Source organism: Hippoglossus hippoglossus, chromosome 23, assembly GCF_009819705.1.
Source record: "Hippoglossus hippoglossus isolate fHipHip1 chromosome 23, fHipHip1.pri, whole genome shotgun sequence".
NCBI lineage: Eukaryota > Metazoa > Chordata > Actinopteri > Pleuronectiformes > Pleuronectidae > Hippoglossus > Hippoglossus hippoglossus.
In genome coordinates this window covers 9,427,383-9,442,334 of record NC_047173.1, presented here as the reverse complement: position 1 = coordinate 9,442,334, position 14,952 = coordinate 9,427,383, and the positions used below count along the sequence as shown (strand labels likewise).

General features: G+C 42.8%; 1 protein-coding gene across 3 annotated transcripts; it reads left to right on the top strand.

Annotated features, from left to right (window-relative positions):
- The first annotated feature begins 149 nt into the window (after positions 1-149).
- pus7l (pseudouridine synthase 7 like) lies at positions 150-5,826 on the top strand. Of its 3 annotated transcripts, none has more exons than XM_034578829.1 (10): positions 150-234; positions 1,181-2,000; positions 2,145-2,304; positions 2,396-2,615; positions 3,520-3,618; positions 3,861-3,942; positions 4,210-4,375; positions 4,811-4,937; positions 5,094-5,147; positions 5,231-5,826. In XM_034578829.1, the coding sequence occupies exons 2-10, from the start codon at positions 1,220-1,222 to the stop codon at positions 5,540-5,542; spliced, it is 2,001 nt and encodes a 666-aa protein (XP_034434720.1). In that variant the 5' UTR covers positions 150-234; positions 1,181-1,219; the 3' UTR covers positions 5,543-5,826. The 3 variants fall into 3 exon arrangements, with proteins under 3 accessions (XP_034434720.1, XP_034434721.1, XP_034434722.1); XM_034578830.1 differs by having other exon boundaries at positions 223-357; XM_034578831.1 differs by lacking the exon at positions 150-234 and adding an exon at positions 259-433.
- Positions 5,827-14,952: the final 9,126 nt, after the last annotated feature.

Genomic DNA, 14,952 nt, shown 5'->3' with positions numbered 1-14,952 from the left:
GTTATCCTTGTGATTATTCATCCTCATGCCTAATATTATGAATGGTTTATTACTAGTTTAAACTTATTGTAAGGCAGCACAGCTCCTCTTTCAAAGTCACTTTTCCAACTTGATATCTGTTCCGGCCCCTTTAAGAAACGTCACCTGACGCGTCACGTGGGGCGGAAGTGGCCGGACTCGCCTCGGCGTGCTTGTGTTTACATCAACAGCTCCTGGTTTACGCGGCACATGCAGGTTCGTAGAGTAAACAAACAGTCGCCGTTCGTGAATAACGCGTTTATTTCCCCGCTCACAGACAGAGATGCGCTGTAACGTCCTCGCTAAAGCCGCCGCAGCTCTTTGTCTGCGGGAGTCGAGGTAGGGTTCATTTGTAGGAGACGGAAATGGCTGTAAATAGGCAGAAATAAGCAGAAATGCAAAACATGTCATCGATGTAAGAATGTTCAAATTATTTATAAGTTTCGCGCCGACTCTAACTTCCTGTTTGGGTTGATTCAAACCCCCTTTTTCCTCTGTTTCCGTTTAATGTTATGTTGTGTCTTTGTGTTTAACTTTTCAACAAATGTCTCTGCACCTCCTTAATACTATGCTTACTCTCTGTGTGTATCTATGTGTATAGATTTTATACATTTATTTATATATATATATATATATATATATATATATATATATATATATATATATATATATATATAATTCTTATTTTTTGTAGTTTGACTTTACATTTGTACATATAATTTAAACATATATAGTGTGTTATGTGCCTGATACCTTGCTGCTGTAACCAGTTTGGGATTATTAAAGTACATTCATCCATCCATCTATTCATCCGCCTATCCTAATCACCTATCCATCCTTTCACCCATCTGCCCATCGGTCCATCCATCCATCCATCCATCCATCCATCTATCTATCTATCTATCTATCTAATCATCCATCGATTTATTCATACACCAATTAATCGATCCGTCTGTCCATCTTACCATCTATCCATCCTTTCACCAATCCGTCCATCTGTCCATCCATCCATCCATCCATCTATAACCTCATACTTATGACACTGTTGTATATATGTTTTTCTCTTTTAGCTGCATAGTGTATAAATTGAGCTCCATACCTTGTATACATTTTCTTTCTGTATTTTTTGTCTCTTCCAACATGTCTCCTCTGTGTTTCTCAGCTTTGAGCCGACTCCCTGCAGAGTTTGGATGAAGTGACCATGAGGCAGGACGGTGATGCTGTGAACGTCCCTGCGTGCTTCATCTCCAGCCATGAAGGTTTTCTGGGAAGCATCAAAAACTTTATCAAAGACTTTGTTGTGACGGAGATAGATATTAATGGACAGCAGGTGAATCAAGAGGCAGCAGAAGGTTGTGCCTCTGCATATAAACCCAGTGAGACCACTGCAAGATTTCCGCAGAATAATCATTCCTTCGTCTCACACAATTCGTATGTATCGGCTGATTGTGGAATAGATGTAGCTCTGCCGAGTCCAGGCAGTTTCGATCTTGGTGTGATTTTGGGCCAGTCGGTGAGCGATGAGCTTGAGCAGTTTGTGTTGACCCTGAAAGATGAAAAGCCGACGCAGCAGGAGCTGTCGCTGGGATCCTTTAGCGACAAGCACCACAGAGCCAACGTCCACCGGGCCGTCAGGCACCGCTTCCCCTTCCTCATGACCGTCACCATCCAGCCGGAAATCCGGGTGAGGGAGGACCCGGACTACAGGGAGCTCTCCCAGCTGGTCACGGAGGACGAGGCGGAGGACTTCTTCAGGTTCATAGATGCCAAAGTGCGGGGCTCGTCCTACACGTTCGGGCCCGACGACGACAAGGACCACAGGACGGCGGTCCACCACTTCCTGAGCCGCAGGTTCGGGAAGCTGGTGGAGACAAAGAGCTTCAGCGACCAGGGGAGCACAGCGATCTCAGTGAGACTGAGAGAGCGGGGCAGGCCGAAGAAGAGGAGCTCAGACGAACGGAAGGAAGAAGAGGTTTACACTGGTAAGGTTGTAGGATGTTGAAAAAAAAAGATGACCCTGAATGCTTTATCAAGGTCACGTACCAATTCATATCTTTACATATGTTTAATGAAATGAAGAAACACAGTGATGTGTGAACCTGTGTGTGTGTGTTCTCTTGTGTCAGCGTTCACTCTGCATAAGGAGAACCTGGAGACTCTGGAGGCCATCAGCTACATGGCAGCAGCTCTTGGCGTCTTACCGTCGGACTTCACCTACGCTGGGATCAAGGATAAGAGAGCCATAACCTACCAGACCATGGTGGTGAAGAAGGTGTCACCGCAACGGTAGTGCTGTGTTTCATTTATGTTCAAACCAAAACAGGTTGCAGCTGCATAGTTAATGTCACAAATCTGAATGTATGCATTTGATGTTAAGGCTTAAAGAGAAGAGGGCAGAGTTCGAGAAGAGGGGGATGCGTCTGACTCAAGTCCGCTCCGTCAGCGAGCCTCTCCGGCTGGGACGACTGCAGGGGAACCACTTTGACCTGGTGGTGCGTGACCTGAGGCCGCACGGCTCCAGCGACGCACACACGTCTGGTGCAGAGAGACACACTCGACTGGCAGCGCTGGTGAAGGAAGCGTTGGAGAACGTGAAGGTATTAGTTTTTTTCTTTATGCTGGAAATACATGTGAAGAGTTTACTCAGGACTTGTCCACACTGCTGCAGATACTTTTTTAAGGGATATTAACACCTTTTGTTTTAAAAAATTCTCTGTCGACCTTCAATTAAAAAAAAATACAAACGCTGAAACAAGCATGCTGGGCCAGTAGCTGGCGATGAAGTCTACATCCATGCTCTGTCAAATACCAGAGAAAAAAGCTTGTCTAAGTACTATTGGGTGAGATGGATGGTGGATGTTCATCACATGGGGGCATGCGCTAAGTAGGCTGTGATGTTTCCATTTTTTGTTTTTGTAATTCTGCACTTTAGAAGGATTTTGTAAAAGTCGCTGTTTACGTGTGGACGAGAGGCCCAAACGCAGAGTGAAAAGTTTGTTCTGCAAAATATCCAGATTAGTGTGAAGAGGGCGACAGAATGGCGTGAAAAAGAAAAACAGTTATAAGCAGTTCTGCACTCGGCTCTGATTTACTGAAACAGATGAAGATGGCCTTGTCGCATTCATCTTTATTTCTGAAGAAACACATTATTCCACGAACCTGCCACATGATAAACAGGGAGAGTTGTGCAGGGCTGGAACCAATAGGCTGACCTCAATTCTGCTCCATATCATTTTTATCTGCAGTCAATTTTGATAAGCTTTTACTGGTAAGAGCCAGTAGTCATTAGAGTCTAATGACAGACTGGAGTAATACTTCCTGCATTAATAATGCAACATGTCCAAAAGCACAACTCAGAACCGTTTTGCTTTAGACGATGTGCAACATGCTTTTAGGTACGTTATATCTCGTTTGGTGGGTGTTGCCCAATCAGCAGCGACATGTATTACAAACCTCACTGTGTGAACAATATGAACAAACTGCCACTTTCTGTTGCTGCAGGACAGAGGTTTCGTCAACTACTACGGACCACAGAGGTTTGGGACTGGACAGAGCGTTCAGTCAGACCGAGTGGGCCTGGCTTTACTGAAAGAAGACATGGTGAGTGTTGCCCAATACTGTTAAATGAATGTGAGCTGCCACCAAAGTCCAGTCAGATGTATTAATATCGGACAGTAAGAACAACAGGAGTCAACCCAAAGTGCTTTACAGTCACGACAAACATGGAGAAAAATTGAATATGGAGAAGAGACAAATACAGTAAAGGGCATAGAAGTTAGAAAGACAAGTGAAGATCGTCTCACCATCGTGTCCTTTCGGTCATATATTCTTGTGCGTGTCAGGTGAGCGCTGTGCGTCTCTTCTTTACCCCGGAGGACGTCGATGATCCTCAGAGCAACGCGAAGAGACACTTCCTCCAGACAGGTGAGAGCCGGGACGAGAACTCGCTGTTCTGCTTTTGTTTTTCCTCAAAATTAACAAAGATAATTTTCTTAAAACTAAGTTTGTAGAAACTATGAATATCTGTTAATGTTGCAGCCCAGTCCCTCGAGTAATTTCTGCTAAAGTCCATCATATCTTCATAGTATTGAGAACAGCCAATGCAGGATATTTATGACGGATTTCATAAAAGTGAGTTTTTGATATTTAAACCTTTTTCTCCACCTTTGTTTTTCCCCCACCCCACACTAGATAATGCCAAGGAGGCTTTGGCCTTGATGCCGTTGTCGAAGGCCAGGGAGCGGCTCATGCTGCGCGCCCTGAACCGCTACGGTACGAATGCGGACGGTTGCGCCCAGGCCTGGCTCAGCCTGCCCCACAGCATGAGAGTCTTCTACCCGCACGCCTACTGCAGCAGGTCAGCTGACGAGGGGGAAAAAAACCCCAAAGACTTCTTTTATTAAATGGGAATCAATCAACATTTTGTTTATTTATTTATTTTCCACTACTAGATTCCTCTGTCCAGTTTCAGGGTTTAACCTCGCACCAGTTTGTGCGTAACAAATCTTCCGTCCGATTTTTACCTGGTGTTTAACACTTCCTGGTTTTCAGTATCTTCTAAAAAATATAATGAATAATAATATATAATTCAGTTTGCTGCACAATTAAAAAATGTTTTTAACCCATTTCCCAAACTTTGTTTTGTTTTTGGATTGCCCCCCAAAACATTAGGACAAATTTCAATCAACATATTCATAAATAACTTTCATAAAATAAATTAAATTAAAGCCAGATCCCGGTGTTCTTATTCTTTAATATTCATTTCTCTGTTGAATTTGTTTGTGGTCGTCAGGGTGTGGAACGACGCGGTGGCTCACAGGTTGACCACTCTGGGCCACAGTGCCAGACGAGGAGACCTGGTGTGGCTGCAGGAAGGACAAAGCAAAGCAGACGAGGCTGGAGAGAGCAGCTCCGCTCAGGTAATGGGACAGAAAACCGAAAAAGAAACACACCTGTCAGGATGTGCAAAGGAAATGTCTCGTGTTTAGCAGAATACAAGCTGCTAAATTAATGTGTAATTCCCATTTCATAATTTGCCATTAATGCCACTGTCCTGTCCTTCTTTGCTTTTCCAGATCCACGTGGTGACAGACCAAGAGGAGCAAAGTGGAGTCTACACTTTAGGACAAGTATGTCGTTTGTGGAAAACACTTATTTTAAATACGACTGTTTCAACACAATTCACGACTGTTTTATAAATGATTTTCTTCAGGTGTTGCTGCCGATGCCAGGAAACACGGTGAAATATCCAGAGAACGCCATGGGGACCTGGTACCAGGAGAGACTGGCCAGAGACGGGCTGGACAACTGTCGCTTCCGAGTGGGCAGCCTCAAACTGAATCTGCCTGGCTGCTACCGCCTCCTGCTGGCCATGCCACGCAACCTCAGCTACCAGCTGCAGAGAGGAGGAGATGTGATGGGAGAAAGGAAGCAGGACACGATCTCGCTCACCTTAAACTTCGACCTGGACTCCTCCTGCTACGCAACCATCTGCCTCAGAGAGATCATGAAGTGCGATGTGTAGAAGTTGTGTTTGTGCGTCCGTGTGTGAGGGAGAAGAGGCAGCTTTTTGTAACTAACCGACAACGTTTTATAACTTCACTCGACCTTAATGTCACATGATATGAGTAGACCTTTAGTTTGTTGTTGTACTGAGCAGACGACTGTGGCCACACATAGAATAATTACATGATAAAAAAACTTCCAATGACGAGGAGCCACTGCCAAATGTGAAGAAATCTAAATGTTAAAGCATGAGAACAGTATTTGTGTTTTGTGTCATGAGTAAAACTTTCTGATTATAAGAAACCATTGTACTTTTAATTCTTACCTCCCCCAAGGAGGATATGTCACCAGCTGCGTTTGTTTATCTATTGGCAGGATTACACAAAAAAATTACACAACTGATTTCCATGAAATTGTGTCCACACACTTCCTGACAATGTTAATGACGCTCCACCCCTCCACAGAATTTCACGGAAATCAGCTCAGTAGTTTTTGATTAATCTTGATGACAGTCAGACAACAAGATTAAAACAGGACACACACACACAGCAATTGTAGTTGTTATTCTCACTTTTCACCACTAGATAGAGACATATGACAATATTTGTCTAAATTTCCTACTCACTCCCCTTTCAAATAGCTTCAACTGATCAGTGTTTAGTTGCGTAATTGTCCATAACTTTAATATTGGTCAAGCTTTTAAGATTTAACATTCTGAATTGGAGGGAAAGCAGTACCTGACTTACAAATTCTAATCTGAGGCTAAATCCATGGTGCTGGTTCATGTAATAAACTGATGTGAAAGAAAATTGCATCCTTGTGAGAAAACCGTTTAAAAAACCTATAGATATAATATAATGAAGCATGAAACCCCTGGTGCATGTAGGGGCAGCGTTAAAAACCGAGCCAGCTTTGCCTCCAGTGACAAATCTGGTGCACGTAAAAAAGGGACCTGCATAATAAAACTTCACCTCATTAATAATTCACACTGGATACCTCTGGGATGTTTTCAATAATCTGTCACCCTGAGCAACGTGAGAAGAAGAAGGGACCGAGGATAGTCCGGAGGTGGGTTCCAACACGCAGTCTGTCATCGAGCCACAGCACCGCGTGATGAAGGGGCTGCCTGTGAGCTAAACTGTCTGCCAGAAGAGACGCATTAGCAGTAACGAGTTTCAAGAATTTGGTTACAAAACCACACCATATATCCAGCTGACACCAGATTGAAACACTTACAGATTGATTCCTATACTGTGTATTAAAGTGCTTTTTAGGTTTCTCGCCTTGGGGAGTTAAACTTAATCTTCACATGTACAAATTCTTGAATAGGGTGAAGTTGTTCTCACATATTCACATGCAGATTAAGGTGAAAGGGATCTATTGGCAGAAATGGAATACAATGATGTTTTCATTCGTCTATAATCGCCTGCATGTATGAATTGCTGTTTTCTTTACCCTAGAATGGGCCCTTTATATTAAAATGGGGAGCGGGTCCTGTCTACGGAGGCCGCCATGTTTTTACAGTAGCCCAGACTGGACAAACTAAACACCTTATGAGTTTTTATGACAACTGAAGGCTAACACAGGTTCTCCTTCATGCTTGGAAAGGGAGGTCGAGGTGATGGGTGTTCAGCTGCAACGTGCGCCTTCACCACTAGATGGCACTAAATTCCGCACACTGAACCTTTAAGAGTCCTGTGCTGCATCTTGGAGGATATGAAAATTCAAATTAAGATCTCGTCTTTGTCTTAACGGAGCTCAGTTACAGATCAATAGATGTTAAATTTAGCTCCTGAGAAATTGCCTCTCTCTCATCTCAGCCAGATCTTTAAATGCTCCCGTTTCTGTCTCCCTCCACTAATCTTTGTCTCAAATAAGAGAGATTCTTCTACTGTTCTACTTGTATTCTCAGGATCATCTGTCTTAGTGTGTCTTCACCTATCCCATTTGTATAGTTGTATGCCATGGGAGACAGGAGACATGTTGATTTGACAAATGTCCGTATTTTAGTCTCTGTCATTAAGTCTGTAAGTTTATCCACTAGTTTAAAGTTAGAGAGTAACATGCTGACTTTGTAATATGCTGAGGTTTTGTCAGAATAAACAGACTGCCTCCATGCACATTGGTTTGCTCTGCCTCTCTTTGAATCCCAGCATAAAAATGTGAATATGATCCATCACCAAATACATATTTGATTATGATCAACATTCCCTTTGCCACTGCACTAAATATAGGATATGTTATAATGTTCTTGTGTGTTTGAGGCCCAGTTCACTTGCAGTTCAAACGAGCAGTAGTGAGAATAATTGGCCTGATTCTCCAATTGCAGTTAGTCTGAACAGGACTATACTGAGTATTCGTCAGCCATGATTCCTCGGTGCAGATAGACGTGGGTGACTGACTCGTCCTCTGGCTCATCCCCGGTCCAGCCGGCCGTAGATAAATGTTGTCAAAGATGACAACTTAACGACACGTCTCGCCTCGATGAGACGCAGAGCGAAGGCTGGAGAGTGAGAGGGAAGTGAAGGGTTATGAAAGACGTGTAGCTTGGATGGACGGTTATTTCTCCTGGGGACGAACGGTTGAGGAGGAAGATGAAAGTAATGAAAGGCCGTGAAACAGAGTGAAATGTGGAAGCAGCAAAGTACAGTGCGCTGGTTTTATTCAGCCCTTTATAATCCCTGAAAATGTATTTAGTTACTACCTTCATAACTTCTATGATAACTGTTTATTTAGTCATGAATACGCGTAAGTTCACTGTGTTTTTATTACACTGATATGGGAACGTGCGTGTGGACATTCTGTGTGGGTGCGTGTTTGTGAGCTTGTCTGTGCCTGTGAAAAAGAAAGTGAAAGAGTGTATGCGTGTGTTTTCTGGTCTCCTGTCAACCGTGTTGCTGTTGCCGCCGAGCGTTGTCCAGACGTGACAGTCTGCACAAGGTGTCTGAGCACGGTCGAGAGAGGTTGGGTAAGCACAAGCAATCATGTTGTTACAATGTCAAATGTATTTTGAGGTAAAGAAAACAACCCCTTCACCATTTTTTACATTATCCGCTTTTTAATATTAAATGGCAATTTTTATCCTCCTTTGCGATTTTAAGTGTTTTCTTTAGAGCTCATACTTATGGCATACACAGGCGCTGAAGTCTTATCCAGACATTGTCCAGAGCGGCTGTAGGTGAGAGCGCAGATGTCCAAGTCTGGCTCCGGACATTGGAAAATGTCTGGTTGACTTTCACCAACCAACCTCATCCTGGCCAGAGTCTTCACAAGCCAGAGAGGTGGAGAGGTATCAAACCTTTGAAGCTGAGATAATAGTCAGAAGTTAACGTGCGAGTCACGGAAAAGTCGTCTTCTAGCAGTTGTCAGTCGGTGCACGTGTTTTTCAGTTCATGAGATTCGGAGCGATGCTTTGTCGAGAGGGACGATCAGAGAGGGCGGGATGCGTAGGTTGCATTTTTCCAAAGTGCAGTCTGCAGCGTCCTCCTTTCCAGGATTACCAACCCCGAGCTTTAAGTGATTTATTTAACTGTCACACTGAGGTGACAGTGAAGGTTTTCAGAGTTCAGGAGCGCTGGGTTGGATTCTGGCATTTTGATTGCAACAAATAAAGCTAACAAAGGTGCAGTTGTTCTAAATCTTGAATAATTGGGAAATGGTTCTACCACATGTTTCATATGTCATATTTCACCCATAGATGATTCTGCTGCTGGAAAACATTTGCTAACACAGGTTTTTAAGAATGCTCACAGTGACTGTAAATCGTTATGGACCTTACTTGTAAAAACGAAAGTATAAAAGAACAAGTAAATCTCAAAAAGCGCACGTGGCTGAACGCACGAGGCACGTGCAAGACTTAACCTGTGACCCGCTCATTGTGGGCGAGTGTCATTCCACAATAAAACCAGGGGACCTCTCTGCTGCCCAGAGGCTGCTCTGTCACCCATTTAGCGTACTCCAGTCCAGTGTCCCACATTTGAGAGGCCTGCACGTGGAAAATACATTGACCTGATAACGGCAGCGCAGCGATCGACAAGCGGAAAAGAGAGGGAGAAAAAAGCAATGCCTATGTGAAATGAGATTGATTAATGGATGGAAGTAACGCTGCAGCGCTCTGGGAGCATCACCACATCCTGTACATGTAGAGCAGAAGACAAAGAGAGAGCGTGTGAAAGTTGGACATAATGTTCCCATGATTTCACATGAGTGTGGAGATGAAACTGGGAAAATGTTGCATCGAGATTATAGTGACCGAAGTTCTCTCGGTTGTGAGTATTATCGCAGTATTGTTCAAATGTGTGGAAAATGTTCAGAAAGTCCTGATACACAAACCAAGTTCTATATTTAAATAATAAGAACATCAAATCAAATGTGCAACGATGGCAGCCTTTTGTTTTACAGTGAAAACTTCTGTAAAGCAAAATAACAACACAACTTGTTCTACCTTAAACCTCAACACATCATTTAAATTCATTCTATTCCGATATCGTTTTCACAAGAATGCGATGGATGAAAAACAAAAACAATTTATTGAATATATATATTCAATCAAACAGAGTATAATGAGTAATATGTCTTGAGCTTTCACCCCCAAAAAAAATCAAAATGTATATTAACTTTACTAGTGTTTATTATGATGTCAGTGTAACTTCCCTCCAAAGTTCATGATCAAGGATTTGGATCCGTAACATGACAAGTTCATGTCAGGTGCTTGAGCCCCAGTTAAAGGTTAAGGATACATCAAATTTTGTGTCATTAATTACCAAGTTATTACTTTGGTTCAAACAGTCAATTCAGTGTGGAGATTTTATGATACAGTCATAAACGTAGTGCTGGTAAATTATATCTCCGGGTATGAATGTAGCACAGATCCAACACAGCCCTTTTTTGTTTATCACTAAAAATCATAAAACATCTGGCTGCTAAAATATAAAAAGGGGTTGTGGAGCTTCGGGTCGGACCAGTCACAATGTCCAGTCAGTGGAAAATTTAATTTCCTGCCCCGTTTGTGACCCAAGAAAAAAAAAAAAAGAAAACCCAACTTTTTTTTTTTACACACTCAGGCCCAACACCAGGTAAACTGCCTGCACGTGAGCCATTAATGAGTTCCTCGCTATAACTGGGAATTTTCTCACACTGTAAAAGTTAGGAGAAAAAAAACTGTTAACTCTCTGCCTGGGTACAGTGAGCACTCTGTGCCTGAGTGGAAGAGTCTGTTGACTGGCTGCAAAGCAGAGAGAGGTGGAGGAAAGCTCATTATTTTTAATGGCGTCTCTCCGCTGATGGAGAGAGAGAAGCAGAGAGAGAGAGATGAACTATAATACTGCCTTAGCTGGCTCCAGGCTATAACACTGAGACCTTGTTGGAGCGTAAGCATGCACGGACCCCGTGCTGTCATATAAAGGCCAAAGAACATGATCGTGCAGTGTGTTATTGTTACCATCATTTCTCCCCTGGCAAAACAAATGTTTAAAATATATTTCCATTATTCTTTAAGGATTTTATCTCATTACACGAAGCATATTTCATGGAAACCTACACAGTAATGATATACCCTAAATTGCTTCGACCAGATGTTTTCGTGGTGGGAGGAGCCCCTTCGCCAGAGGGGCCAGAATCCGTTTCAGAGGAGGCGCAGATGGGAAAAAATATTACATAAGTTATCAAAAGGAGATCAGAGAGTGAGAAACTGAGAAATGCCTTGAGACACCTTTTTTAAGTATCTGGTGTAGTCTGAAGTTATGTCAAACAGCAATGTTGGGCTCTTTGCTCAGTTGTTGAGTGTCTATGGGATCAAATAACATATCACAGGCATCCAGATATTGAGTGAAACCAAGAGGTTGGGTGAGGAGGTTCTTTTTCCAAAGCTTCGTCTGAGACGGGTCTCACAGTCTTGTCTTGTTATATAGTTTTTTACATTTGAGTTTTGGTGTCACATTGCAATTAAGGAGGCGCACCAACAAATTTTGAATGACATATGTACGTCCTGTTGTCATTACCTCTGTGGGCTGCCTCTACCTATGCTTGGCATTGATTGGTTTGGAGACGGGCGCGTGTCTGACGGGTAGTAGTCTTTTTTGTTCAATGGAGAAAATGAATGAGCCAGTTCATATGTTTTTCGTCAATTTTGTTGCCACTGTAATATCATTAGGGTTAGTTAGGTTAGTTAGGTCACTACCAGCATCACCAACTCCAGTGCTTAAAATTAGTTTGAGTGTGCCAAATCAGCGTCCTTGGCAAAGACTTCAAGCAATCCTGTGAGCCTGGGCAACTCCGTTTCTGGAGAGAACGTGGTTTAAAACCTTGTTTTATCGACACCTTTATCTTTGAACTACTTTGAACAGAGCAAGGCTACCACAGTGATTTCCATCTTTGGGAGAAAGCCAACTGGGATCCTCAGTGGTTAGTAGAACATAAAAAGTACACACGTACACTACTTCAAAACTTTGCCCCAGTCACCACGACGACTTTGTTGTATTTTCCAATCTAGCAGAAGACCGGCTGTTTCAGGGATGAGCCCGACATGTGTCATAAAACCACCGTCTTTGGAATTGTTGACTATTCTACTCAGAACTCTTGAAAGGGTTTATCTCCTCCCTTATAACGTCTCTCCTGATACAAACCCATGACGAAGACTGAGTCATCTGACCTGGGAATGAAGGCAGATGTTACTCTTTCACACTGAGACGGCTGTTAGGTTTTTTTGTCCAGACTTTGTGCTGATTTTAGCAAACAGAGATATCAACAAGAAAGTGCCTAACTCAAAACTATTCCTGACAGATAACTTTATAGGGCTACATTAGGACACTTTAAAAAAGTAGTCTCATGAAGATTTCCAAACACAATGCTGTTCACTCGAGATAAGCTCCTCAAGTAACTATGATAAATATCATCTACGAATGCCACAAATCTCTGTCTGTCTGTATGTGACTCGCATATCCCAAGAACCATTTGTCTTATTGCCTTCACACTTGGCAGGTGTATTATTAAGGGCCCAAAGTAGAGCACTGTTGAATTTGGTGCGATTCGGACCAGTGCTAGCTTGTTGTAGGAACTGTAGGGTTTCTCTATAATATTGAAAGGTCTCGATCTTGTTATGTAAAGTGCCTTGAGATAATTATGTTGTGATGTGGTGCTATACAAATAGAATACAATTGAACTGAATTAAAATAAGGTGTGTTATAATCAATTTTACTACCAAGATTTCGTCGATACATGGAGCCACGGTCTAGTCTTACTAATAAGGATAAAAGTTTGTCTTTTTCAGTTTCACTCTCTCTCTCTCCTACGCACACACACACACACCTCAAGAGGCACATCGCTGGTGTTTGGCATCCTCTATCCTTTCGTTGCCATCAGCCTCTCTCTTTTACATCACTCAGTGTCTCGGTGGTGTTGTTGGGTTTGGGGTCTTGCTGCAGCCCTGTAATTACCTTGTACACTAAATCCCAGCTGTGTGTGTGTGTGTGTGTGTGTGTGTGTGTGTGTGTGTGTGTGTGTGTGTGTGTGTGTGTGCTCATAGACAGATAGGAATGAAAATGGGGGGCAGGCCGCTGTGGGAGCAGCTGCACCGGTGTGCGTCTGCTGGGTTCAGAGCCTGAGGAGCAGAGAGGGAGAGCTGTCCTCGTGGTGATTGATGGAGCAGCTTCCTGTCCTGGTGGAGGTTATTGAGGAGCTCTGAGGGACCATGGTTATTTCCTGATGCTCTAAAATATCCTGCTCCGATCTGCCCCAACTCCCCCCGACTGCATTTTTTTTTTTTTTCCATTCTCCTTCGCCCCCTTCTCCTCTGCAAAGCCCCCTGCCCCATTTCCCCCGCTCTCCCCCTTGTTTTACAGGGGAATGACAGATATTGTTTACGTACGGCCTGCTGATATCTCCATGCACCAAATTATCTGCACCATATCTCACATCCAGCCATGCTTAGACCATTAGATAACGTGTTGAAGAAAGTAAAAACACTATTTATCATAAATGTAACAGGCCCATTATAGCTGGCTAAAATTGGCCGTGGCACATACAGTATATACTGTTGTTATTCTCTCTCACTGTGTCTGTCAGGCCTGTGGCACATATATCTCACCACTGTTTGTCCACTCCCTTACTTTGTAATCACAGTTTATCCTCTGTTCTCACCGGTCTACAACTGAACTAAGACAAAGGCTGTTTTCAGACATCAAGTCGAGGAAATGTCTGGAAAATTGGTTCTGGAAATTTGCCTTTCTCTATGAATACATTCTGCATGTGATTATGCAGAATCAATAGGCGAGAGGCAAGCGTTTGGACCAATCAAACTGGCTTTGAGCAGGCTTTGGTCGCCCACTCAACAGTTTGTGCCGAGGGCAAAAGAGATGGAATACATTTACAGAACTGCAAATCTGTAAATAGTCAGATGGATTCTTGGCCAAAGTATTGGCCGCTGTCTCCAGAGGCTAATTCGTCATGAGAAAATAACTGATGGGCTCTGGGATTGGTCTTTCACATGCAGCGGGAGATTGTCCAGGTCAGGTCGGCCCTTTTCGCCAAAAGCTCTAGAATCTCGTTGTCTTTCCAAGTTGACTTCTTTTTTACGCTTGTGTCCTACTCCAGTTAGAAGCATCATCAACGTGCCGAGTTTTCTGTACATTTTCCTGCAGTTTTACTCACATACAGAAACTTTCAGGAAATGTCCGGACTTCAGTGGATGTCTAAAAGCAGCTCTAGTAAGTAGACATGCTTCGATAAATGTCAAACTCTTTCCCTAAGAAAATATTAAGACTATTACCCAATGTCATAAAAGAAATAATAAGAAAATATCGTAAAATATGTGATATTTGAAACTCAAACCTGCATCAGAACTCCATTATCATATTTAACATTTGAGAAAGGCAACATTTCTCAAGTTTTATACCCCGAGTACTCTGAGCTTCTATTAGCCCAATAACCACGAAGCATGTATACTTTGAATGCCTGCCAAAGCATACCAGGGTTTTAAATCGACTTCCTACCTTCCAGGCAAACGTTATTGGTTTAAGCTCATTTAAGAAAAGTATTAACTTGCACAAATCTGAAACTGTGGGCTGACATCAGGAATCCATCACAAAAAGCATTAAATCATCTTTATTGTTTTTGTTTTAGACATGGTAATCTAAATGCAAGCAGGTGTTGTGCTGTTGCTGGAAAATCAATCCTGATGCTGCCTGAGGAGCAGCCCTGATCTTACACCATCATAAGCCTCATACGGTATATTTGTCTCCTGCTCTCTGGGCTTTTAGTAACTCGATACTTTTATTTTGCAACGTGTTTCAAAAGTAATTAATGTCGATTCTCTCTGTGCCTTTGGAGTTTCAGCTATTAGGTCTCAGATGTCCGTGTTTTCCTCCCTGAGAAACTTGAATGCACCGAAATTGTTTAGAATAGTGGCGCAAATGGAACCCAACACTCCTGGAA

Excerpts from the sequence above, each read along its gene's own strand:
- pus7l (XM_034578829.1), top strand. The coding sequence starts at position 1,220 with ATGAGGCAGGACGGTGATGCTGTGAACGTCCCTGCGTGCTTCATCTCC. Across the intron at positions 2,001-2,144 it reads GGAAGAAGAGGTTTACACTG|CGTTCACTCTGCATAAGGAG; the intron begins GTAAGGTTGTAG and ends CTCTTGTGTCAG. Across the intron at positions 5,148-5,230 it reads GAGTCTACACTTTAGGACAA|GTGTTGCTGCCGATGCCAGG; the intron begins GTATGTCGTTTG and ends GATTTTCTTCAG.